At 44.5% G+C, this 27,615-nt stretch overlaps 1 protein-coding gene and 1 long non-coding RNA gene across 6 annotated transcripts in view; one reads left to right on the plus strand and one right to left on the minus strand.

The window, feature by feature from the left end:
• The window catches only part of LOC142590007 (importin-4-like), a 114,117-nt gene extending 101,031 nt beyond the window's left edge, over positions 1-13,086 (plus strand). The window contains exons 24-28 of the mRNA XM_075701815.1: positions 1,192-1,403; positions 2,565-2,697; positions 3,758-3,862; positions 6,281-6,350; positions 12,880-13,086. Coding sequence (XP_075557930.1) covers positions 1,192-1,403; positions 2,565-2,697; positions 3,758-3,862; positions 6,281-6,350; positions 12,880-13,010 — 651 coding nt within the window. The 3' untranslated portion in view covers positions 13,011-13,086. The remainder of the gene's footprint in view (positions 1-1,191; positions 1,404-2,564; positions 2,698-3,757; positions 3,863-6,280; positions 6,351-12,879) is intronic.
• On the minus strand, positions 1,563-27,488 carry LOC142590014 (uncharacterized). 5 transcript variants are annotated; one of them, XR_012830020.1, is made up of 4 exons: positions 27,187-27,488; positions 20,577-20,910; positions 3,494-3,633; positions 1,563-2,012 (listed from the first exon to the last, which is right to left on the minus strand). It is a non-coding gene; the product is annotated as an uncharacterized LOC142590014 (long non-coding RNA). The 5 variants fall into 5 exon arrangements; XR_012830019.1 differs by lacking the exon at positions 3,494-3,633 and having other exon boundaries at positions 27,187-27,444; XR_012830017.1 differs by lacking the exon at positions 1,563-2,012 and having other exon boundaries at positions 3,277-3,633; positions 27,187-27,444.
• Between the last annotated feature and the right edge of the window lie 127 nt (positions 27,489-27,615).

The raw sequence follows: 27,615 nt of genomic DNA on the forward strand, positions 1-27,615 counted from the left end.
AATAAGACAGCACCAGAATTTATTGGAAGTAGCAGTCACATTGAAATTGGCCCTAAGCGTCAATGTTAGACTTAACTCTTTGCATAAATGGAAATTAAGGACCTATCTGACTGATGTGTGTGTCTTTTTTTATTTATTTATACACCCATGTAACTAACCTTGTGTAGCTATTTGAATGATTGACCTGTACCTGTTATGTTAGGGTACAATAACACAAACATTGCTTGGCGCTGTTTGAAAACTTGAGATCCCCTGAAATTTAAAGGCTGTGGAAGCTTTTCTATACAGACTACAAAAATCTCTGTATAATTCCTTTCCTTCAAGAAAATCATCACAAACTGAATCCCTCAAGCAATAAGCTACTGTTAAACATGAACACAAGAAATGTAATGTGCATTCTCTCTATACAATTTGTCTGAAAACAGGACTTGTGACCTAGCACTGGATAAACTGCACAATTTCTACTACTACCACACTGCTGCAATAATATTTGCAAATGAACACTACATTTTGGATATGTAATATGTACAATATATTCCCTTTATAGCAATGCTCACAAAACTTTTAAAAAATATCATTGTTATAACCATTTATTGTTGTACTTGCTGTGACCCTAATCTGCCAGCCTTTTCTGCCTTATTTGTGGGGTGCAGCAGTAAATATGCATACGTCTTAACATGTTTCATCCTATAAATATGTACTGCATCTGCCTGTATCCCAGTGCTGAAACCACATAGTGAGAACTAAATGGCGAAAAAAATAAGCCTGATTGTAATATTAAAGTACAGCTGTGTCAAATGGTGTTACTAGACAATGTCTATTGAGGGTCGGACTCGGCAATTGCATTATCTGTCACACTTAGTCACTTGATGTGTGCCATTGGCAATTCTTTGGACTGCATGCAATTGTCCACTAAGTGGAAGAGTGTGCTTTTGTAGCTGCCTGGTGCATAAGGCACTTTAAAGCTTGAATTTCTGTTGTACATCATGTGCAATGACGGTTGCAGTGTTATAGGCAGTTTATTTTTTCATGAAGGTGATGCAGAAGTATATGTTGCTGGAATGGCTTATTATTGCAAGTGATGTATAGTAACATATAGTGTTGTTATAAGTGGATTGCACTGTTACACTTAATTTTTTGGGTGCCCCATGAAGCCCCTATACTCGCTGACCACCAGTCTGTTTCTTGCAGAAAAAGCAAAGCAGCACAACAGACAAATCATATGCTGTTGGCACTCTAGCCGAAGTGGCCCAAGGCTTAGGCCAAGAAGGCATTGGCCCATTTTGCCGCCCACTACTACAGGTTTTCCTAAATGGGATGCGTGACCAAGATGGTGAAGTGCGCAGCAATGCTGTTTTTGGACTTGGTGTACTCATCCGCAGTGCACCCAACATTCTTCAGCCGTATCCTTCCATACATGTATTCTTTCTTTCTTTCAATACCCAAGGGCAACTTCTTTTGTGTTGCTTATGTTCTACATAAATGGAATGCAGATGTTTCCTCTGCATGTCACAACTGTGTGTTGCGAATAGTTGCTGCTTGCCAGCTAGCAGTATCTAAAATGAACAAAGGAAAAAGTGCGCACTTTCACATAGGCATGGTCCTTATCTACTGGGTGCACACGGTACTTGAGAACATGATAAGCTCAGAAATAGAATCAATATTTCAGACAAAAGTAAATATATTAATTCGATATTTTTTTACATTTTTTATTTTGTTGCTGTTCTTCAGGATTGCTCAATAAGCCCATCTTCAGCCTTAATATTTAACTGAGTCTGGCTTCAATAATTGCTGCATTCGTGGATCAGATAGTGCTTGTTGATGTTGGCCAGTGCTTCCAGAACAGCAGCCTTTGGCGAAATTTCAGCATTTTGTGGTTGCTATGCTCCATCTCAGAGATTCTTTCCATGCATAGCAGCATAGTAGGTTTAAATGTTGAGAACGGAGATGCCACACTGAGGTTGATGTGGCCGCTGATGTTCACAGCCAGTCACTGTTTGAGCCCACAGTCCCTATGGGAGGAAGCAAATTCATTACTTAAAAATGGCACCTAATATCCACCTGTACTGAAAGCCTGACTGTTGACTCTGCAACCTAAAGCTGCTAGGCAATGGCCACAGTTGGCTTTTCAGGGTTCTCACTCACGAAGGTTTCGACTTGCTGGAGAAACTCAACCACCTAAAAGACGTCTGACTACTGGCAGGACTTGTTTTTCTTTGTCACAGATGACAATTGGCCCTGAGCTCTTGTCTCACCCCGAAAACAAAGAAATTTGCCACATTCAAGAAAGTGGCGATCTTAAGTCGCTGTGACCGGCATATAAAGAAACTGAAACTGCATGCAGTTTCATCTCCTTTGTCACATTGGTAGCTACCACCCAGGAATAAGTTTGCTAGATAGGTGGCAGAGCGGTTGATGCATGACAGCTAGATAGATAGAATGAGAATGTTAATGCCACTGGCACTCCAAAGCTGTATTTTCAAATATCTTGCGCATCCTGTGCAAGTCATCTGAATGATTTTAGTCACCAGGCTGTTGTAACATCCCCTGAACTTGAACATTAGTGAGTATCCAGCATTGCTGGAAGCTCTCTCCACGATGCTTGCACGTGAGGACAATAGGCATGCCAAGGACAACATATGTGGTGCAGTTGCCAAGCTTATTTTGGTTGGTGTCAATGTTGTGCCCCTGGCACAGGTAAGTTGTTGAATTAAAGTTTTGTCTTACTGTCTTGTAAAAATATTTCACCCTGGGAAAGATCACTAAAGGTGGCCACGGTGCATTAAAATGAACTTTTAATGTGTTTGCTAAGGTTGAATAAATGTAAAGGGTGACAAATACCACATGATAATGCATCTACGCATCAGCGATAGCAGCATTCTGAAATGCAAACCTCATCATGCAGTACACTGTGCACCTTACCCATGCTTATGGGTTTCACGTTTGATAAGGACTGAAGATGCACTTTGAGGAGTGCTGCCGTGTTGGAGACAAAACTTGGCCATTCATTCGCAGTGCAGTAAACTGGGACCATATTTGACATCTATGTTTGAGAGCACTGCAATCCCTGATGCATGGACACATTGTTGCATGGTATTTTAAATTTTTTACTGGTTTTCTTTTTTTGTCGGAAAAAAGTACCAGACAAGACCCAGGTTAATTCAAATGCTGGTATTGGTCATTTCTCTATATACTCCAACTTTTTCTTTGATGCCTTATCGATTAGATAAATTAACTAAATATTAGCTATTTAAACTGAAATAATTTTTTGTGCAGAATGAAAAAAACGCATGAACAATGAACAATGCCCATCAACATACAGTAGTTGCCATTTGCATAAAGCCTTTATTTTTTTAATTTTTGGTAACATTTGTGGTTAGAACAGCTGGTATGGTGGTTGAAATTGTGAAGTGATTGCTTTTTCATAAAAGTCAAGGCGTGAGCATTGTTTTACAGCGAAGCTGCTAGGTTCTGGCTGTGGTTCATAACTCACTTTTCAAGCACTCTTTGGTATTTATGTCTCTCATAAGAACAGAAAAGGTCATGATGGCTCATTTAAGTGCAGATTGCTGCTTTTCAAGGCCATTGATGTTGATAACACTTTGTTAACACACTCCCAAAAAGTGAAGAAACCTGTAAATACAATCATTTGAAAGTACAAATCAATTTCTTGCACTGTGGCCCCTCTTGAGAAGCATCAATGTGTAAAGTGTCATAGCAAATATCTGCTGCCAATGGTTATATCTTATTTTTCCAGGTTTTTCCAGTGCTGCTTCAGCAACTTCCTTTGCAGGAAGACTTTGAAGAGAATGTGAGCATCTTCCAGTGCATCTGCTACCTCTATGGACTCAGACATGAGGAGGTATAAGCTTTCTTCTTTAATATTGCTTGCTGTCAAAACATTTGTTACATTGCGCACGTGCACACAGAAAATTATGATTCATGAAATCGTGTTAAAATGCATTGCTAAGTCATTTGACAATGCAATGCCTGGAGCTGACACTTGCATTTGGTACATGTGCATTACACTGTACTTGCAGCAATGCCAGATATTGGCATTCCACCAGCCATTCTTTAAGTACTGGTAAATGCAACTGTACATCTTTTTTTTAGCAGCCATGGTGCCACCTTTTCGACCTGAAGTGAGATTACCAGCAGATCTGTGTGCTCTTACAGTGTACATATACTAATAATCTTTTGAGACAAACTTGAAGAGACCTTGGAGGCACCTTCATTTTATCAGATGTGCCTTGAATCTGTAGGAAACTAAACAGTGATCCCCTAACTGATCAGCTTATTGTAGAATTTATTTTGGGGCGTCAAAAGGAAAGGGTGACTTTCACCTTGGGCTCTATTAATGTGCACCCAAGGCACTGTATGTGAGCAGTTTTGTATTCTGCCTCCATCAGAATGTGGTCGCTGTGGCTGAAAATTGACCCATGACCTCATGCTCAGCAGCAGAACACCATAGCCACCTAGCTACCACGGTTGGTGATCTACAATTTGTGCACAAGGAGCAAGTTTAAGTTTTTGTGTACATGCATGCATGGAATATCTAGGTCAGCAGGCAATTTGGAGTACCACATTGCAGATAAGTGTATGGTGTGCCAAGCTTTTATTGCCAAGTTTCTCTGTGCTGTGCCAAATTTCTTCACGGTTTTCTGGCGACACATCTCTAGAGCCACAGCAGTAGTGAAAAACAATAAAATATTAAGGGGGATTCAGCAGCTACATATACAAAGTAAATAGCTGTCATTATCATTTAACGCTTTATCTCCATGTTGCTGGTTTACAACTACCACATGTGCTGTGGCATGACACGGCAAGGAGCAACGGGTTCTACTGCACTTTTTCTCTATATTATGTAACGAATGCAAGAGCCTCATAAACTGTGACTACACTGCACTTCTTGTGCTTCCCTTCTGTCACCTCATTGCTGGTTTAAGACTGTCTGATGCAATGTCGGACAAACCACAACAGATCAGCTGTGAGCCATTGCTGCTTTTAGTGCACGCCTTTTGTCAGCATTGTCATGACACAGTTAATTAGAGTATATATTTTCGAGGGACGAAGGTACAACATTGGATACATGTTAAAGTGGCTTTCTTTTTATTTATATTCAATTAAATCATTATTATCTTGCTGCAGACTGGACATAACTGGGCAGCTTTGGTACATAGGGAATATTAACAGCTGTTCACAAATGAGCTTCTCAGTCATTGTCATGACAACATGATGCTAATCATTTCTTGTTGCAGATATCTGGTTGTGAATAGTACACAGATAGAGAGCTCTGGAACAAAGTGTAGCATTAATATCTGTTTGCTGCCAGGCTATTGGTGGCAAGCAACAGGAAACAGTCAATACTGTCTGCATAAGGGACATTGTAAGGGGTAACTAGCAGGGCCTTCAAGCACAACCAGATACAGTGGCATTCCTCTAATGGGTTTTGTCTACAGTTTTTGTCTGTACCAGTAGCTTTAGTAGCCTATATAGTTGTATATTTCAGAGTTTCATCACTAGATGTGCTCATTTATTTATTTTAATTGGCTTGACCCCTGAAGTGCCATAACAGAGTTTTAAAAACTTGATAAATGCTGAGTTTTTTTCAAACCTGCATTTATATTGCTTTTTCTTTCCTAAAAAATATGACACTAGGAATGCCTATAGCACATTTACTGCTCCTGTTGAAAAAAAGAAAAGATCAAGATATATTGTGTATTATTTGTTTGTCAATATTACAACGAAGTACCTTTGTCATGATGAGCTAACCCGTCATCAGCAGTTAGGAGTCAACATGCATTATGATCTCTCCACTAACAAAACACTGCATATGTGTGTTTTCATGTACACGCTTCTAGAGCCACCAACCCAACCTGCCCATCCAAGGGCCATTTGTGATACCTTTGTGAAATAGTGATGGTGACAGTTCAGAGAACACAGATTCTTCCACATCAGCTGAAATAAGGCGCTTGAACTGCAACACATGCTTTGATAGCGAGCATAGTCTGCCAGCCACTCAGCCTTTGATTCAAGAGGGTGGCTGTTGGACATCCCATCATAGGATGCACATTTGCCACGCAGTTCACACAAGCAGGCAGCGATGTCATATGACATAGTAGTGCATATTGGCAAGTGTTGCTGCGGTACATGAACTTTTGTTCCTACTTGTCCCTTTAATATTTTTGCATGTGTTGCTAGTATAGTATAACCAAAGGGAGTTGACCAAATTTCTGAAAGCTTGTTCTCAAATTTTTTTATTTGGCTCTGTTTGTTGCAGTTCATCAAAAATCTTCCTTCCATTGTTCGTATCATCCTCCAAGTCATCCTTACTGACCAAGTCACTGAAGGTTAGTCCGTTTTTTAATATTTTAAATGACACTGTTCTCAATTTTCAACATAAAGCATTTTGTGCCTGCAATCTAGAGCAACATAATTCATGTTCACATTACACAGCATCTGTAATCACATACTTTTACATGCAGTGTCATAGCTGGCAGTGACATCTGTTGATTATTAGGCTATACATTACTGTGTCCTAGATGTGATGGTAATTGTTGCATAAGCATCGTAGCACCTTAACAGTCAAACCCAACTAATGAACTCAGATACAGCAAAATATACTGTCTATTGGACACTCTAAGTTCTCCTGTCATTATGCATGTAAAATGTATTTTTTATAACGAACCAGAAATTGGATATATTGAACTTTGAGCACGCACGATCTGTCACCAAACAGCCGCAAATGCACTCCTCCGCCGGCTCCGGGTAGTCTCCTACAAGACGTGACTCGAGACACAATCTGCAACGCCTTCCACCATGCTGGACTGTGTCAAGAGGGGGCGGAAGTGGCGAGTACAGTGCAAGACAACAATGACTTTGCCATGCTATGCAAAGAGCTCGCCGATGTTCCAGGGGCTGTGCCAGAAAAATGTGGCTTTCGAGGATTTTTTGATGGCTGACGACAACATACCCTGGCTGCGATGGCGAGCCCGCTGTACTCGGAAATCGTTGCCAATATGCTGGCGTATGGTGCTGCCAAGGAGCCGCCGCCAGAAGACAATCACCCCCTCCTGACATTACATGAAGCCCTTTCTCTTGGATGATGTGCTACCACGATACTGCTCGGGGATACAGAGAAGCAGACTGGAAGTTCACTGAAATGATGTTGCATGTCGAAAGTGCAATCCTCATTGATGGAGCTAAACGAAGCATTCAGGCAAAAATCACTGCCTACTGCAAATATGTGTACTTTTCTGTGCAATAAATTACTCTTGGAGTAATTATTCGCGGTGAGTGGCATGGTTTTTTTTTCGTTAAGAAGTTTTCGCTTCACTGTTCACATCATCGCGCATAACGAATCTGGTGCTGAAGTTTGTTATAAGCAGGCTCAGTTATATCGAACTACTCCATATATTGAACAAGTAGCATTGAATCACACTGTTCGTTATAACCGGGCTTGACTGTAGTTGCTTATAGTAGACATATTTTATCCTTTTGCAGTACCGTTTAATTCTGTTTAAAAAAAAATAGATATATTTATTGTAGCTTCAGTATCTTAAAAACAGTTGATGTTATAAGATGGTAGCACACATACACTCGCCAACTGTCCTGAAATCTTGTAAAAATAAAGAATTTGAGCTCATTCTACAGTTTTAGGAATTTTATGTCAGTTTTTACGAAAAAAATAATTCTTTTTGCATTATGGTTTCACTCATCGGTATCTGACCATATCCTTGGAATTCTGATGATGCAGGTACTCTAGAAGGGTACTCTCATCGAGCAATTTTATTCAGACCAAGTTAAAGCAACCAAAATCAGCAACAGCAAAGTTAAAAAGTCAGTTTGTGATGTGTAAATTTGCTGCTGCTTGTGTGCCAAGTCTAAAGGTCAACCTTCATTAGTACAGTGTGCATGCACCCCACAAAAGTTTGTACTCAGCGCAAACTTTAAAAAATAGTGCTGAAAAGGGAATAAAGTGTTTTTGGAGTGCAGCACATTCAAGTAAACACCAAAAAAGCCTCATAACAAAGTAATAGCTCACAAGTCATAAATAAGCATAATTTCAGTAGAGTGAATGCTTCAGCTGAAGTGCAGCACTGCTATGCTCTCTCAAAAGTTAATGTGAAATGTCAACTGGTAAAACATTCTAGAATACAGAGTTGCTGGCTGGGGTGCTTCTGTCATGCAGTGCATTCTACACCTTTTCAGTTAAAGAGAATAAATTATGTTTTGCGAGACATTTCTCTTGCTTTTTTTCCCTCCTTCAAATGCTCCATACTGTAAGGACAAATGAGAGCTCCTTTACCCCTTCTTCTTTTTTTAATGAAGTACTTGATACTTTGCACAACCTCTCACTTGAGTACTGTTCATGTACAGTCGTGAGCAAAAGTGGAGAGACCACGGCTCTGGGCGCGGAAGCAGCTGTGGGGCCGCTACACGCGATTCAGGACTGCCCCAAATGACGACAAACTTCACCCTCGCTCTCGCGCAGGTGCTTATCACGCTTGATAAATTTCTAGTGCACCGTTTGGTTGCTCTGCTGCTGACGGTCGCGGCAAAAGGGAGCGCGCATTGCAAGGTGCCCAAAGTCTCTAGGGCGAACTGCTTCCCTCCTCCTCCATTTTCGGCACACCTTGACGGTTCCGCCAGTTATGCGTCGATGCCGTGCCTGTATCGGCATGCTGTTGGAAGGCACGCGCGGCTTCCACTCAACTCCCAAATTATTAGGCAGAGACGAATACATTGAGGCGTAAAATACAAGGCACTATGGATCCTTGCTTGGAACACCCCCTTCAAATAAGTTTTAAAAATGTTTGGCACTCACAGGCTCTTTATTGCCGTGAGAAATTAACATTCTGAACGTAACATTCAACTAATACTTGGGAAAGTTGCCATTAACGGCAATAACACCAGCAGCTCGTAGAACTCGGAGGTAGAGCATCTGTGGAACACGAAGTTCTGTCAGAAATACACAGATGGAGTGACCACGAGTAGGTGCAGATCTGAACCACATCGAAAACGTGTGGGGGCTGATCAAGGAGCAACTTGTGGCCCGGTATCTCCACACGGCTACAGCTGGCCAACTGCGGACTGCCGTGAAACAAGAATGAAACTCTTCGTGCTCGCCCCAACATTGTGTCATATCTGTATGATTCAATGCCGCGCCGAGCTGCTGGTGTAATTGCCGTTAATGGCAACTTCACTAACCATTAATTGTACGTTACATTCAGATTGTTTATTTCTCACGGCAATAAAGGGTCTGGAGTGCCAAATATTTTTAATACTTATTTGAAGGGGGAGTTCCAAGCGAGGATCCACAGTGCCTTGCATTTTAAGCCTCGATGTATTCGTCTCTATCGAATAATTCGGGAGTCGAGTGGAAGCTGCGCGTGCAACAGCATGCCGATACAGGCACAGCATCGACGCATAACTATCAATGCGCGCCGAAGACGGGGGAGGAGGGAAGCAGTTCGCCCTAGACACCTTAGGGGCCTTGCGATGCGCGATCCCCTTCGCCGTGACCGTCAGCAGCAGAGCAACCGAACGGTGCACTAGAAATTTATCAAGCGTGATAAGCACCCGCGCGAGAGCGAGGGTGAAGTTTGTAGTCACTCGGGGCCCTCTTGAAGCGAGCGCATGGCTCCACAGCTGCTCCCGCGCCCGGAGCCGTGGTCCGTTTATTTTTGCTCATGACTGTACGCTTTGTGCCACATGCAACATTGTCTTTGCCGCTGCCACTCAAATTGTGGCGCTCTTTGATAGCAATTTTGACAGTGACTCAAGATAGACGCGCAACTCGTGCAACCACTCATGCCCAGAGACATCCTTCTTCCACCCTTTGCGAGCTCTTATCAGATACGGGGGGGGAACATAATGGTGGGTAACGTCGCAGAAATGTGCATCACTGATTAACACGTTGTGGCTCTTTTCAAATAGGAATTGCGCTATCAAATTAATATTTAAAGTTTCCACAATACGTAATAGGTAATGACTGGAACTTCAAAAATGATCTGGTTTGCTCAGTACGACTGATAATATTTAATATGCCATTGGCCTTGCAATCCTATGAATTGTAGAATGTCACTTATTTAATGTTTGGCTTAGTTGCCTGAAGCGCCCACTTTCTGATGAACTGGATATACCACTCGTAAGGCATATATGAATAACAAGAACGCCGTAGAAATAAAAGCGTGTAGTCGACCATATAGGTGATTCTATTAGATACAGGCTGCACCTCTCTTCTTATACATACATCGTTTTTCTGCTTTCAAAAGCTAAATGCAACCTGTTTCACCTTTCGAGATTCCTTTGTTGACACACTTGTCTAGTGTTGTAGTGGATTAACTGTGACAAAATGGTGGTCTAGCTACTAAAACTATCCCAAGATCGTAGCTGAGGCAAAGCACCAAACTAGAGAAAATATATAGACAGAAATCAACAAAAATAATTAAAAGCCTCCGCAGCAGTTTTACGAAAAAAAACATCGCTAATACTAAGAATAACAGAAAGTTCCAAATATATACATATCATGAGTTATATAGAGCCAACGCACCACCTGTTACAAGCATACGCCTCTATCATGCCAAAACAGTTGAATTCACAGCAACTCGCATACCGGTTCCCGACACGAAGAAGTCACTCGGCAGGGGAACAGCGCGGGAAGACGAAGGTCAGAAAAGAAGGTGAACTCACACTGACGACTGAATTCTTCATTAAGAAAGGAGTACACATATATACCTAAGGAAAACAAAGGTACATCCCCACGCATATGACCACCACGATTGAGACGCCGATTAGGTTTCCCCAGAACTACTGCGGTTGTTAAAACATGTAGTTCTGCCTCAGTCAAGGCCAAAGACGGAGTGCTGACGCAAGACGCACCATTCGCTGCAATAACTCCGGCCTCAAAGATTTCGCGTGCACAGGCATCACTGTAACAACCGCAGTAATGCTGGGGAAACCTAATTGGTGTCTCATTCTTGGTGGTCATGCGCAGTGATGTACCTTTGTTTTCTTTAGGTATAAATGTGTGCTCCTTTCTTAATAAAGAATTCTGTCAGTCAGCGCTGGTGTGTATTGACCTTCTTTTCTGCCCTTCGTCTTTTCGCGCTGTTCCCCTGCCGAGTATGTACCGACTAGCCCAAGCCGCAACGGTGTTACTGTCTTCGACGGTGTCTTCATGCTCGCCCCGACATTGTGTCATCACTGTATGATTCGATGCCGCGCTGAGCTGCTGGTGTAATTTTCGTTAATGGCAACTTCACTAAGTATTTGTTCAATGTTACATTTAGATTATTTATTTCTCACAGGAATAAAGACCCTGTGAGTGACAAACATTTTTAATACTTATTTGAAGGGGGTGTTCAAAGCGAGGATCCACAGTGCCATGCATTTTACACCTCGATGTATTCATCTCTACCTAATGATTCGGGAGTCGAGTGGAAGCAGTGCGTGCCTTCCAACAGCATGCCGATAAAGGCACGGCATCGATGCGTAACCGTCAAGGCGCGCCAAAAACGGAGAAGGAGAGAAGCACTTCACCCTACTTTCCCATCAGACACTTTAAGTGTTTTGCGATGCACGATCCCCTTTGCTGCAACTGTCAGCAGCAGAGCAACTGAAAGGTGCACTAGAAATTTATCAAGCATTACAGGCACCCGCGTGAGGGCGAGGGTGAAGTTTGTCATCACTCTGGGCACTCTGGAAGCGAGCACATGGCGCTGCTCGGCCCCGCAGCTGCTTTCGCACCCGGAGCCGTGGTCTCCCTACTTTTGCTAACGACTGTACATAACAAATAGAAACTGCAGGATTGTGTAAGCTGCCACTCATTTTTATTGCAGCAGCAATTATATAGACACTCGATGCATTCACGTTGTTGCTACCACTGTGGTGTCACGGACTGTGTGCAGATGATTAAAAGGTCTCCAGAGATTGAAGCAATGCGCAGTGCATTTGGCTTCAAAAACGTTGAAGCCAAGTGTGTGCACTGTCGCACTCCACTTAGTCGGCCCTGCAGCAGGGAAGGGCAGTGTTGTGTTTTCCGCGGCTGGCATGGCGCACACACACTAGCATTTCTTCTGAGCAGCTGTGTGTATATCACATCATGGTGCATATGCTGAGCGGAATGGAGAGTACACTTCAATATAAAACCATCTAATCCTTTCATTGGGCACTGACAAACACCAGCAGTTTTACAACAGTCTCATCCCGTGTGCCATCGAGGTGCAATGCCAACATTGCCGCTGGTGGGGCTGTTCATCATGCCAGCATTGTGAGATGCCTGGTAGTTGCCAATGCGGGCACTGTTTTTGCTGTGCAGCAGCAGTTGCCACGTACTGCATCACACCACTGTATCGCCCTCACGTATTGTTAGAACACCATCTGAGAAGTTTGAGCGCAATGCTATACTTTACTGTTGTGGTCAGTGCTTTGCCCTTCAAGCAAAACTACAATTTTTGTTATTTAGTACATTATACATTATCATTAGGAGTGTCAAAGTGTAAAAAAGTATGTGCGTGAAATGTGGGAAGCCAGTCACATGGTAGAGGTAGAGGGGGGATGGGTGAGCTTAGAATAGTGTGTGTGTGTGCGTGCGTGTGTGTGTGTGTGTGTGCGTGCATGCGTGTGTGTGTGTGTATAAATATATAGTGCAACTGGCGATGGTCTGCTCCGGACCACCTTCAAGATAGGATGTGTGCCGAGTGAGCTCCTGAACAACGCTTTGCAATGTGATGAACGCGGTTTAAATCATGGATCCCCAGGTCCTCAGAAGTATGACGTAACGATAACGCATTTCTCTCGCATTTACCACCAAATCGCCGCTTAATTTTTCTGAATTGTGCAAATACTTGATAGTTTTATTTTTCTTCATTGCAGAAACAAAGATCAACTTGCTTCATTTGCTCAAGTCTGTGAGTCTGGGCATCCCACAAGAAATTCAGGCCATCCTGCAGGCATGCACACCTGAAGAGCAAGAAACATTTAACGCTGTATTAAAAGGTTCTTAATTTAAAGATCCCGAAGTCATAGATATATTAATAGAGCATTTCAAGTAAATCAATAAATTCTTAATGTTCTTGTGTTTGTTTTGTGCCTTTCTGGCGCCTGTCTGGTACTTAACTTGGTGGTGGGATAAATAAGAAGTGGAAAATTTTCAAGGTCTGTAACGACCTTGAAATTGGAGTTGCACATACAAAGGCAAGTAGGAAAGGAGTGTCGCTTTCTTCGAATTTCAAAAGTCACAAGTTCATTACTTAGGGGTTTAGAACAAGCGTTCATGCTAATAATATTTCCTTTGTTAGCTATATAGATGATAGAATGATAGGTCACATTGTAGTGCCGAATTAAATAAACACTACCCCAAGTGTGAGTTAGGAATTTAATTCTTTATTGAGCGAATTTGTGCCCAGGACGGCAAGCAACACTGAAACCACAATGATAGCAGTGAGCATGGTCGTCAGTCATCAACTCTGATCTTATAGGTAAAATGTGTCCGCGATTTATTCATGTCTAGCTGTACATCGTATTGTAATCACTGGTGCTCAGGTGAAAAATGGTCACCAGCAAAATGCAAAACAATATATATACATATATATAACCAGCTGGGCAATTTTATGTTTAAGCAAAACATTTTCAGTACTAGAATTGATAATTTGTGTAAGCTGAAGGGTGCAGTGCCTGCAGTATCATGCCTTAACCCTTGTCATTGAAAGAACTGATTTTCAGAGCTACTAGTTAGCACTTTTTTATTTCAAGAAATTTTAGTACATACTGGTGATATATCAAATTGTTGCAATTGTTAGAGAATACAGAGGAAGGCAGGGAGGTTAACCAGAGGTAGTTCCGGTTGGCTACCCTGCACGGGGGGAAGGGTAAAAGGGGATAAAAAGAGAAACAAAGTGGAAGGGGGAGATGGAGAGAAAGCAAGACAAGCACTAATAAAGCACATACACTATAGAGCGGTAGTGGGCGGCGTTCTTAATGTCTATCGCTAAGCCCCGTAGACCGCAGGAACCTTAATAATGCGACTAAGGCCTTCAACGCGGATGTTCTCTCAGAGCACTGACCCAAAGCTTTCAGTTCTGATAGTGGACGATTGTCCAACTGCTCCAGTACTCTGCATATCACTTGTCTCTGGGCACTATATCGCAGGCAGACATGGATAATGTGTGTGAGCGTCTCTTTGCTGTTGCATGTGTCGCACGTGGGGCTGTTGGCCATTCCAATAAGGAAAGCATATGAGTTCATAAAGGCAACGCCTAGCCACTGATGGTACAGCATCGTCTGTTCATGTCGTGGTAACCCAGCCAGGAGGTGCATCAATATGTCCAGAGACAACGAACGCACACGACACATGGTGTAAACGGTCGAGTTCCACAGGGGCAAAGTACAATCACGGGACATCAATCGCAGCCCAGCCGCAGCATCTGTTCGCGAAAGCTGAATGAAGACTCGTTGACCACTTGCAAGTGTTAATCTTGTAAAATAAAGCAATGTAATATATTAAGTTATCCAGAAATATTTGGGCATTAGTAGTTAAGCTTGGCATGAGTACTGCAATAAACAAAAAGCATATCCGTTTTTACCGAAATACAAGGGGAAGTCGAAAAGTAAACGAACGTTTGAGAAGAGGTACATATAATACAATGATAGAAAACTGAAACATACATTATTTTTCTACATGACCTCCCTGCATTTCAACGCACTTTGCCTAACGTTTCACAAGTTTTTTTTTATTCCAACAGAAAAAACGTTTTTTTTTGTCGCCCCTGTAACCAACTTTGCACCGCATCAATGACTTGTGCATTGGTTGCAAATCTTCTTCCCCTGAGCACGTCCTTCAATGGTCCAAACATATGAAAATCGCTGGGAACCAGGTCTGGACTGTATGGCGGGTGTTCCAGCTGTTCAAATCCCAACTCCTTTATTGTTTCGGCCGTCCATTTGGCAGAATGTGGCCAAGCGTTATCTTGCTGCAGGATGACACCTTTTTGCAGTTTTCCACAATGCTTGGATCTGATTGCAGGTTTCAGTTTAGTTCACACAATACATCATAATAATTCTCACTTTTCACAGTTTCGCCTCTTGGGGTGAAATGAACGGCTACCACACCTTCCATGTCCCAGAATAGTGTTAGCATAACCTTACCAGCTGATGGTTGACGTTTAAATTTCTTAAATTCTGGTGATGATTAGTGTTTCCAAACCATGCTCGCAGCCTTACTTTCCAGTTCGTGATGATGTACCCAAGTTTCATCTACAGTAACAATTTGCTGTAAAAATCCATCTCTCTCGCGATGATAATGTGTCAAATGTTTACGAGAGATGTCCAACCTTTGTCCCTTATGCTGCACTGAAAATTCTTTCGGGTCCCACCTTGCACACACTTTCCGAAAATTTAGCCTGTTGTGTATGATGGAATATGCAGAACCATGACTGATAAGTAATGTATTGGCGATTTCATCCACTGTGCTTCGTTTGTTTACAATCACCATACCCTCAACGACTTTCAAATTGTCCTCAGTCGTTGACGTCGATGGCCTGCCCGATCTTTCCTAGTCACATAAAGAAGTTCTTCCCTGTTTGAAACGCTTTATCCATTCGTAGATCTTGCTTCGCTATAAACAACCGCCGCCATACTGCGCTTGCATTCGACGAATAATTTCCACAGGTTTAGCACCTTCCACAAACAAAAGCGAATCACTGCCCTCATTTCCTCCTTGGTGCATATCGACAATGGAGCTGCCATGTTTAATGGTCTGCTACACTCTAACGACTAACGTGGGAATAAGAGTGACACATTCCATAGAAGTGTTGCAGACGACACTAATTCAGTGCTGGATGCTAGCAGTGTTGCCAACCCTTGTACGAGAAATTGCAAAAGTCCCTTCACTTTTTGACTTCCCCTCGTATATGCTGCAAATGACAAAATTCTTAAGCATATAAATATGTGGAAGGTTTAAAACTTGGTGCTCAAAAGATTGTCACAGCTTTTGCTGGACAGTGATGTTAGCCTGTGTTGCCTGTGCCAAGCAGAGAAGTAACTGATTAATTGCGAACACATGCATTGGGTAATGGTGCTAAAGATGTTTTGAATTCATTGTCTCGTAATGCATCTTCCAGCTTTTCTAATTCTGCGTTTTTCAGTCCTGTGACGCAATCATGTGAGGGTGGGGAACATGCGCAGCTTTATGTCTGAAAGCAAGGCAGTCTATATAGGCCCTTAGAGGGAGTTAAGGTGCTTCCAGATGACTGGTCCAGCTAGTCTAGCAACCAAGAAAGACTACTCACACAAGTAGTACTGGTGCAGTTTTAAACGAGAAAAAAATTCTCAGTAGATTGTGTCGGACATCCTGACAAAAATCCTGCATTAAAGCAGCCTATGTGCACCATTTGCTGCTGTCATGTTGAAAAGCACAACATGCATTAGACGCCATTTTTTTACGATTAACTCCTTAAAGCAGCACTACAGTGGTGCTCTTTGGCCATGCCCTGAACTTTGCGCCATAAAGATTCATACATTATCATCATCCTTAAAGCATTGGAAAACAACAGATGCCGTTAAAACTTGGTCTGGTCTTTCAGCTTACAGCGGAGGATGTTGCTTGCTGAGTAGAACTGAAGTAGGTGTTCGGCAGCAAACTGAGTATCGATTTGATTGGTCAGTGTCCTATTGAGAGGAAAGAGTTTGGTCACATGATAACTTGCCTTGTACATCTTAATGCTAAATTTTGATGGTGCACAGATCTCCACAAGTGGGAAATGACATGGGTATATAAGACATCATTTGAAAATTGGAAGTCGTGCTGCTGTTGATTAGACTGGAAAGAGTTCTCAGCCTGACCCATTTCTCTTAGTATGATGTCTCTGACCCTTCAACTGCAGGATAACTATAGTGTGTGTGAATAATTTTATCATTGCATTGGTTTCTTTTTTCTTTTGTCAAAATGAACATAAATTAAGTTTGAAAACATTTGAAAGTGAAACCACTTGCTGGTACACCAAGCATGTATCAAAAAACTGCATTTAAAATTTAACAGCTTAGAGTGTGCATTTTGAGCGAAATGGTTGCCCAGATGCTTAAGTGCCAAAAAAGCATGGCATGGAGAAGACAAATTAACATAAAGTTTGGCTTTGACAAATTTTTAGTAGCCTGTTCATAATCTTCTGCAGTGGCTGGTCACTAGCAGTGAATTATGTCACTTAGATGAGCAAAGTAAACAGCCATTGCTATTGCTGTAGTGTTCTCCATGACTAAAAAACTCAATCCACATCTCAAAGGGCTGCCAAAAGCACTAAGGCCTCAGTTTGTCAGAACAGGAAAGAGCAAATAATGAATGGCAGTCTTCACAATTATATTGCAAACACTAAACAATATATGCCAGCACAATATATGCCAATGGTACTTGTACCATCGGCATATATTGAAACACAACAGGAAATAATCGCTCACAATACCTATTACATGCCATGCTTTAATGTATTTACATGCAATTGCTCTGTGGCCAGTTTTCAAGCATGGAGTAGTCCTAAGTGTACATTTTGGATTCTGAATTAAGCTACTGTTACAAATGTAGGTGAAACTGGAAACGAAACAATGCATTAGAGTAGTTTCGGAATCGTTTGCATTTGAATTTACACTAATAGTACAGGTGCCCCAGAAAGTAAACGGAGCACATGAGCGGCAGCTGAACTGCATCTCCGTGTGCTAGCGTTGACAGCATATACTACAGAGCATGCGCAAAAGTAATGTGCGGTGACCGTTAGATCCATATTTGACCACTGCCTCATCAACGGCCCTGGCAAAGGGCTGTGCTTGCAATGGTCGATGCTGGGGGAGCTTTTTGCGTTTGGAGCAAGCATTTATTGATGAAGCAGCTCTTGCCAGAATCCTTTGCTTCCTGCATGCACATGTAACGTCACTGGCCGAGCTTTGTTTCTCAAGGCATGTGACAATTGCCGTTGTTTCATAGTCTCCAGGAACAAACTTGACGGTCATGCCGTGGTTTGATGATTTCTAAACGCAATAGACTACCACCATGTGCAGCCAAGTAGCACGCTTTATTTAATGAGTACAAAAATAGATTTCTACAAAAATTGATTACGCAGTTATTCCTCCCTAGAGCAACAAAACTCGGCCAGAGACGCTCGGCACACATACAGGAAGCAAACACTTATGGCAAGAGCTGTTAGCCGCCGATAAATGGGTGTTGCAAGCATAAAGAGCTCGCCTAGTGGTGGTCATTGGAATAAGCTTTCCTTTGCCTGAGCCGTTGATGAGGCAGTGGTGAAAAGCGTGTCGCATGGCTACCTCAGATTACTTTTGCATATGTGCTGTAGTGTGCGCTGCTGCCGCTAGCGTACGGAGATGCATTTCAGCCTCTGCTGGCATGCTCTGTTTACTTTCTGGTGCGCCCGTACATCTTGCTGTAATGTAAAGGCGATGCTCCTGGAAAAGGGCAGGGAAGTTCCAGGAAGGCAATTTCTACTTAATACACTCACTGCGGCAGTGCTTTTTGAAGTCTCAATTTCTGTGTGTGATGACCCACCAATGGGTCACTTGTCATATTCCTCTGGTGTGTCGTCATCCACCGGTGAGTCACCGGGGGATTGTGCTTTCATGAAACTATCTGAAGGTGGAGAGGCATGGCACCACGCATTGTCAGATCAGAAGCTACAAGAAATTTTCCTCTCTGTTGATTTCTAGCAAAGATGCCGCTTGCACACTGCAAGAAAGCCCTGCACAGCTGCACAGTGAACAATTGTTAAGGAATAAAATACCTGCTGTCAAAGTCACCAAGGCAATGAATTTTAAAAAATAAGATTTAGGGCATCAAGTGTCCTCAATAAGTTCTGCTTTCATTGACTGTATCTCCTTTCTGAATTAGGAAAATAATTTAACGGAACGAATTTTTTTATGTAATTTTGTAATTTGGAAAGAATTGCTACAGCAGAGAACCTACCTAGGTGGCCACCATCAAACCCTTTTCAAAACATTTCTTTTCCACAAAGCTGGGTACCAAATTTGGTGTTTACAGTCGTCAATAAAATGACTTAACTGTACAACACACGTTGCTTTCTGATTGAAAGCATTTTTCTGTGCTCCACAAACAGATTTAATTCATTAAAGCTCCTCTCATCAGGCTCCATCACAAATTTTAGTTATTCGCTGTAAGTTATAAAACACCGTGTAGTGATCGTTTTACCAAAGTAATTTTTCAAATCGGTTTATTATTGGAGGAGATAGAAGAAATTGAATGCCCTGTTACTGGCCAAAACGCCAGTAACAGGGCATTCATGTTCGGTAACAGGGCTTTATGCATGTTCAGGGTATTGGGCATGCCAGCTGTACTGCCTTGGGCATTGCCACGGGAACCTTGTTCACAGGTACTCCCATGTGGGAGTCGAAACGTCTTTTATTTTAAGTTTACTTTGGTTGGCATAGTGCCCCTGGTTTTGTCAACCTTTCTACCCCATTATGTGATTATGACTTCTGACTTGGAGGGAGAGAGAGAGAGTATGTGTGTGTGCGTGTGTGCGCACGCAGAAGGAAGCACTGAGAAAATTGTTAGTATTGAATATGTTGGGGCAATCTAGAAGAGGCTTTTGGCACATAAAACATTTAAATGGGTCAATAGTGAAGTCTTGAACATCTTGAAGGAACAGCGCAAGACAACAAAGACAGAAGGCAGAAAACACACAGGACAGCGCCATTTCCTGCTGTCTGTCTTCGTCGTCTTGCACTGCCCCTTCAAGATGTTGAGTCAGTAGCAACTTGCCCAAATATCGATCGATTCTTCTACAATAGCGAGGTATGCATGCAGCTGTCACCTGGGTTCCATACATACCAAATAATGCAGAGAATTTCAAGTGCATTGAGAAAAAAATCCACAAAGTTCTTTTAGAACCGTTATAACCTGGCAAGTTTCATCATCACACCTTTTGAAAAGAGCAGAGTTCAAGTAACTTGACCACACTGTTATCATGACAGATTATAGTTTCCCTCTTTGTCGTATTACATCTTAGCAGTTGACCAAACCGTATTCATTAACCCTTCCATCTTTGCTATACTGTGGCTCTCTTTGGCCATCATAACAACAACCCTGCCATCCACCGCTCTAGATATTCTTGCCATGCCAGAAAGTTATGGAATTCATATTCTAAATAAACATTTTAAAATTTATTTTCTTGCATGATTACTAACTGGAATGCTCTGCCTGCCAACCCGGTACAGCCCAACAACAAATTCCTTTTTGCAAATCATTTCACACCTTTGTGCTGTAAATTTCTTATCAAATATAAAATATATCACAGAGTTTCTTGAGCAGATTGCACCTTGTGCTTGCGCTTAGGGCCTGCAGAATGTAAACACATGGACCTCTCCATCATGCTATTACTTCTTGATCTACACTGTGTAGAGATGGGTTTGCACAAGGCTCACCCTACGAGCGACGGTCAGGAAGGGCATGACGCTCTTCCACTCCGCAACGCACAGAGGCGCTACGGCAGGGTTCGTTGACTCTCCAACACTGCGCAGAGAAGAGTCGGATCGCCAACAAGCACGAGTTTACTCACCCAAGATACAGCGCAGTGCGACAGTCACGGCGCTTACTGAAGGGTCGGAAGCCCAGTAAGGACGGTGTGGGGCAGCACCATGTGTCAGCCAGCAACGCTTGAGGTCCGCCGGACAGGCGCTGCCAGGAACGCGGGAGGCGCGACTTCCACTTTGGCGCAGCGGCCACAGCGAAAGTCACTGAGCTCCCCGGAGTGCGTGCTGACAGGAACGGCAGACCGGGATGAACGGCAGACCGGGATGAATGGCAGCCAGTAGCAGCAACAGCCGGAGTAACCACCCTCGGCCAGGGGCCAGCGCTTGATTGTGGGCGCACAAGCCGCAGTGAGCGGCGGCCTAGGCAGCAGAAGGCAAGGCTGACAAGAGTTCGTGGCCCCACATGGTAGCAGTCAGTCACGGCGGCAGGACCAGGGACAGCTGCAGTGGCGTAGCAACAGGGGGGGCCGGGGGGCCGTGGCCCCCCGGTGCACGGGGCCAGTATGGGGGGGGGGGGCTGTCATATACGTTGGAAGACACCCGAAAATTGTCGATATCCTCGCCTTCCTCGACTACACTAGGGGGGGAAGGGGGGGGGGAGTCACAGAAGCGCTAAGGGCCCCGGGTGCCAGACGACCTAGCTACGCCACTGGACAGCTGGTCTCGTGATCAGCAATTAAGGCTGGCGGCACAGTATAGGACAAGGTGCAGGAAGAATTAAGACTGTACGACTTTGGCGAAAGGACAGTTGAGCCCTCCCGGCATAGCCGGTTTGTCAGAAAGGTGCCTGCCTGGCTATTTGCCCAAGAAGGGACATTTGCCGGGCTGAGACTTGGGCAACACATAAGAGCACACTGCTTCGATGTGCACCCTCGCACTGTAGCTGCATTGCTCCATTCACCTGCCCGGTACGGAATAAAGACCGGCTACCTGCTGGTGGGAGAAAAGGCTGCCTAGCTAGGTGCATTTCCGCAGGTTGTACCGGTGGCGTGGCCTGGGGGGAACCAGCCGTGTCACGGTTTACCTACGGTTCGTTGACCGCCTACCCCTCTCCCCAGTCGCTGCTTCTGGCAACGAAAGGTTTGAGGTCCGAGGAGTGAACTGGACCGCTAACTGGTCTCCTTTGGGAGTCAGCCAGCTTGTATATCAGAGGGGACATTTTGGTTCGGTACGGACCCAACCATTTGGCCGACAGGGAGGCAGAGATACATGCCTTTGGCAGCGTCACTCAAGACATGGTTGCGTCTGAGGACAAGATCGCCGGCACCGTAGTGCACGTTCCTATGTCGTGTTGGGCCTTCTGTCCAGCTCAAGGGCTGCGTCCATCTGTGAGTGCAGTTCCGCTGCGTAGCCAGAAAGGCTGGCTTTCGTGACGCATGCATGCCTTGCTGCCGGTCCGCAGAACTATGGGGTTTGGCAGCTCTCTCCCGAAGTTGACGAGAGCGGGCGTGTATTCAGTCGAACGGTTCACTGTGGATTGTAAGGAGAAGCCATCTAATTAAGACAGACATCCCAATCCCTGTGTTGCTGGGCAAAGGCTGCAAGCAATTGTTAAGGGCTTAAGGTTCCGGTTAATTCACTCTGCCTGTGGGTGATACGTGGTTGTCTTGCGGTGCTTAATGCCAAAGGCAGCACACGCATCCACGAACACCTTAGCTGTGAAGCAGGGCGTGTTGTCGAATATCAGTTCCTCCGGAATACCAAAGCGGTTAAAGACCTCGGTCAATTTGTCCCAGATTGTGCGTGCTGTTAACTTCTTAAGCGGAAAAAGTTCAACCCATTTCGTAAAGTCATCTTTGACAGCCAGGAGAACATAGCCTTGCCTGCAGCTTCTGGGAAAGGGTCCCATAATGTCACAGGCCACGACTTGCCAGGGTAGCTGGCTGTCGATAGGCTCCACGAGCCGAGGGGGTTTGCCTGCGCGAGGCTTCACACATTGGCACATGCGGCACGAGCAGGCATAGTGAAGAGCGTCATGCTTCATGCCTGGCCAGGTAGCGCAGCGGCACAACTTTCGGAAAGTCTTAAGGCTACTTGCATGTCCAGCCAACCGTGAGTCACGAAAATAGCTCAAGGCGGCTTTCCTTAGACTATGGGGTATCACCACCTTGAAAGAATCCTGGGGAGCCTCCTCAGATGGGAATAGTGCAGGATAACTCCATTGGCGTCAAGCAGATACATACTCAACGTGTCCACAGCAATACCAGCTGCATCGCACTTGGCGCCAACAACAATACCAGCTGTCCATGTGCGCCCAACGTCTTTGCCGCCCCGCTCCTCTTGGGAGCTCAGCTCTTTGAGCCCTTCAGCGATTTGTTGACAAAATGGATCGCTGTGCTGTGCCATTGGTAGCTCTTGCCTGCTAAAGGCAATACCCGAGGAGATAACGGGGTCCACCTGGTAAACGTCCTCTCCCGCGGCTAGTAGTCTGGGGATTGCTTTGCCATCGGGGTTCAAGCCATTAGGGACACAGGCTCCGGTCTCTACTGAGTGCAAATTGGCGCAGTCTGACGGGAAACTGAGGCTCGGGTCTCTACTTGGTGCGAATGCTCATGGGAGTGACGGACCAAGGGGTCAGACGCTGAAACGGGTGCGCGACAGGGAATCAGCCACCACATTCGAACTCCCTTTCCGGTACCGCAAAGCAAAGTTGCATCGCTGCAGTGTCAACGCCCAGTGCTTGAGGCAGCCTGAAGGCTCACGCAAGCGCTTACAGGTGAGTGCCATGTGGTCTGAATATAGCGAGACACTCCCTTTCAGTCACGCTGTAGTTGCGTTCGGCTGCGTTAAGTGACCGGCTGGCAGAGGGGACTGGTAGGAGAATGCCGTCATGCTCCTGAAGCAGCACAGCCACAAGGCCCAGGTCGCTCGCGTCAGCTTGGATAACGAACTCCCTGTTGAGGTCAGGCAGCTTCAGTTCAGCTGTGGCCACTAGAGCTCGGGATAGTGCATGGAAGGCATCCTCTTGCTCAGGACCCCAGCTCCACTATGCCGACTTGTTCAACAGTGCAGTCAGGGGCACTTAGAGAGTGGTGCAACTCGGGATGAACTCTCTGTAGTACACTCTTAAACAAAATTGCACCCTTTGGGTCGTATCTTGCCTCACAACAATAATCGCCATCTGTCTTGTCCATATTCCCTTTCTTTAATGCTGTGAGCCCAGTACTTCCAAGTCACGAATGGCATGTGCATTATCAGCATGACAGAACATTCTCGACAGGAAGGTAGCAGGCCCGGCATTTTCAAGAAAGGAAGCGCAAGCAAGGCATGTGACAGTTATCGTTGTGTGGCAAATATACACCCCAAAGGGTGTACCTTTGTCTAAGAGTGTAGTTCACTATTCCCAAGAAGTGTCTAAGGCCCTGAATGTTCGCCAGCATTGGGTATTCGAGGATAGCTCGCACCTTCTCTTCGCACGGCAGAACACAACCCCTGTCAGTGGTAAATCCCAGTAGGGGAAATGCAGGTCTCAGCTATTTGAGCTTTCTTTGGGTTTGGTAAACGCAGCAGCACACAACCTTTCGAGGTCGTCCTCCAGGTGGTGGAGGTGCTCCTTGAACGTTCGAAAGATGACAATGTCAGCAAGGTACGCCAGCGCCTAGTGCCACTTAGTATCCCCGAGAATACGGTCAATCAATCTCTGGCTTGTAGCTGCAGCACCAAATGGCATAGGGGTAAACTGGTAAAGGCCTCAGTGAAAGGTGAACGCAGTTTTCTATGCATCAGCCAACTCCATCTGAACCTACAGGTAGCCGCGGCTAGCATCCAGGGTGATGATGTGGCACGCATCCCCTAGATTAGCTACGACTGAGTCCACATTAGGCATAGGATAAGCATCCTTCCTCATGCCCTCGTTCAGCTGGCAGTAGTCCACACAGAGTTGAAAAGAGCCATCTCTTTTGGGATCCATTACCACGCACCTCAGTCCCCACAATTATGACTGTGCTCTTGACAGGCCTTCTTGTACATTGCTTTTTGTACTTTAGCATGTGTGGCTCACTTTGTTGTTTCTGTATTTGCTTTCTTTCTGCAGGTTCGCCTTGTTCATTGCAATGTACATATTTACTTCTATTCCCACTCCTACCTAAAGTCTGGAGAGTAGGCTGGCGGTAAATGACAAACAATAAATAAATAGGTGCTGGTGACTGCTATTTTGGGTATCGGCTAGGGAGGTGACAACTTCCTACGTGTTTACTCTGCTCATGAGGCAGTACTACCAATGAGTATATGCCAATGAGTTATCACTCATTGGCGGCAACACTAATGTAGAGCTTTTTGCTGCCACCAACTTTTATTTTGAGGTGTCATGTTCTGCAGAGTCTAACTTGCGTTGCATCTTGCATTTGCACATGCCACTCAAGTGCAGCGCTTTACGCTAAGCTCTTACAGATGCACACCTCTCCTACACTGTCCCTTTATCATCACATCTACCCCGATGTCTTCACACTGAGCTGCAAAACATGCCACGCGCCAACCGCAGATCTCGACCACATTATCTGGGCATGCCCCACAGCACCACACACCATCAAACAGAGCACCAATCCTACATTCAGAATCACCACACCCGAGAAGTGGGAGGCCATGCTGCTCAGCGAATGCATGGAGGATCAAATCAGGGTAGTCTGGCTGGCTGCCACTGCCGCCAAGACTGAAGGTCTGGCCACCGCCTGAGGAAGGGAGGCTCCGGTGGGGCTAGTCTCCCAGCACGCCGCCTCCCTTGAGCCCAGCAAGGACTTTGAATAAAATTTTCTCAATCTCTCTCTCTTACCCTAACCTGTATTGACACCATAAATCACTGCTGTGCTCGCCAGCAGCTTTAATGGTGAGCACAACTTGCTAGCAGCCTGTTGATTTGTGAAGCTAGTGTAAGCCAAAACCACCAGGATCAGGCCAAGCATGTTGATACTAGGTTTACTAGTACAGGTACAGTTGAAACAAACATACTGGTCTTGCAACAAGTTACGCTATCTCAGTGAGTGTGGCTATGTAGTCTCGCAGAGGCTGAAGAGCAACTGTGATAACCACTTCCTCTTTTTTTTTATATCATGACACAAAATGAAGAGACTCGGAAGTCGGAATAAAAAGATTCGGCAATAGAAGCAGGGTTGAAATAATGCACCCTACCACCTCCCTAAAATAATTTACTGGAAAAATCCACCAATGGCCTTCTTCTCAACATTTCTTTTAATGTTACCTTGAACCCAAGCGCAGCAGGAGAGCAGCGGCTCCTGGCATCATAGCATCATCAGTGCTGGTGCACGTGTGCTCTGAGCATTGTGAAATCGTTCTCTTTCTCCTTCGCATCCCAAAAACGTTTCGTAGCACTTTCACTATAAGCCCATTTTCTCATTGCAAAAGAAACCTTGCTAAAGCAGTCATCACTTAATTGGCAGAGTTCAAAAAAACTTGGATATTCAAATCAGGACTTTTGGGAAAGGATGTGCGTCAGCTATCGCACTTGTAGAAGCATATATGCTTTTAGAAGTGCATCTCTGCCACTTTGCCAGAGAACATGTATTAGCTTGATCATCCTCTAAGTGTGACCAGCAAGGACTATATAGTGACAAGCTTTTGTTATCTAACTGTAAAGGCTATCAGGCAAGGGCAGATTGCTTTGTCTGGAGTTTTCACTGTGTAAGCACATACATCCAGTAACTCAAGTTTTGAGATAAACCCTGGATTCATTTCAGGAAAAGATAATCGACCATGATTACCAAACATTTTAGTCACTGACTTGACGTGCTTTGCTTTTGATTGGGGTGATTCCACATAATGCTAGCGTTCTTTCTCAACTTTTTTTGGTGCCTAAAGGTAGTTCCAAGATTGCCATACTTCAGATAGGCCCACAGATCGTGTGACTTCATAGGTGGCAACATCCATGAGCAAAATTTGTGAGAATGAAAAAAAGAGACGAAGCGTAATTGTAAGTACTTCCATGTGGCGACATTATGGCTTTATGTATGATAATGCTCCCAAAAAACACGAGTTTATGCGCTATATATATTGTGAAGTAAAAAAAAAAAAAAAAAGCTCAGTGCCCTTCCACTCTGGGAAGAAGGATGACCAGCGAAGCTGTGTATGTGCATGGTCCCCTTAATGGTGAACTGCACTTCTGCCGCGGTTCGGCCCACGTTTGGGGAGTGCTGCTTCGCCTCCGCCGCGGGTAGGCCCGGCATTTCACTATCTTCGGTATTTTTTTTCTACACGCCAGCTTCGCGGTAAAAAAGAAAAATCATTCTCTTTTTTTTTTTTTTTTTTTTACGCTTCACTTTCAGTATGCCCTCTGCAGAACACGAATATTTATAAAAAGTGGTACACGGACGAGAGTGGGCCTGCGTGGTGAGAGCGAAATAATAAAGAGTGCCCATTTTCCCAGGCTAGCGTTAACTAGGGATTAAGACGCCACGTGCTGGCGGCCGAAGGCCGGAATCCGTTGAATCAGGTCACGGCGGTTCACGAGAAGTTCAAAAATTATGCAGCTCGATTTCTGCGGTGCAGGTATAGCGCGACACTCGAATCGAATGCCAAGGTGCAAACGCGGTACAGGCGCTATGTCCGACTAACGAGCACGGAATGCGTATGTTTGAGAGGTCCTGAACTGTAGGTATGATCGGCTACTGGGGCGTAAATACACACCACACTTGCGTAGACATCAGACGTGCGTAAGCGGAGTTATAACGGCGCTCATGCCCGTATGCTGCGTCGTCTGCCTCGCACCTGTACGCCTGCACCAAGTCGGCACCGACAGTGGAGTGGGTGCAGCAAAATCATGAATCAGCCCTGCACCTTTTGAAACGAACAGCGTGGGTCAGCTAGCGCCATTGCACTGCACCGGTGTAACAGCAGGGTGCAGTGCAGCACCTAGTGAACTGGTTCAGATGGTGCGGGCGGAGCGAACGTACGTCGAACCGACCATAGATGGAAAGCAAGCTTCTGCTCAAATACAAAGAAAGCTTTTTCATCCCAACGACTGAAATGGTAAAAAACAATAACTGTCCAGTACTATATATATATATATATATATATATATATATATTTGAATCATAGAGTTTCTCACTATTTGAA

The sequence above is a fragment of the Dermacentor variabilis genome, chromosome 1 (genome assembly GCF_050947875.1).
Source record: "Dermacentor variabilis isolate Ectoservices chromosome 1, ASM5094787v1, whole genome shotgun sequence".
NCBI classification, from domain to species: Eukaryota; Metazoa; Arthropoda; class Arachnida; order Ixodida; family Ixodidae; genus Dermacentor; species Dermacentor variabilis.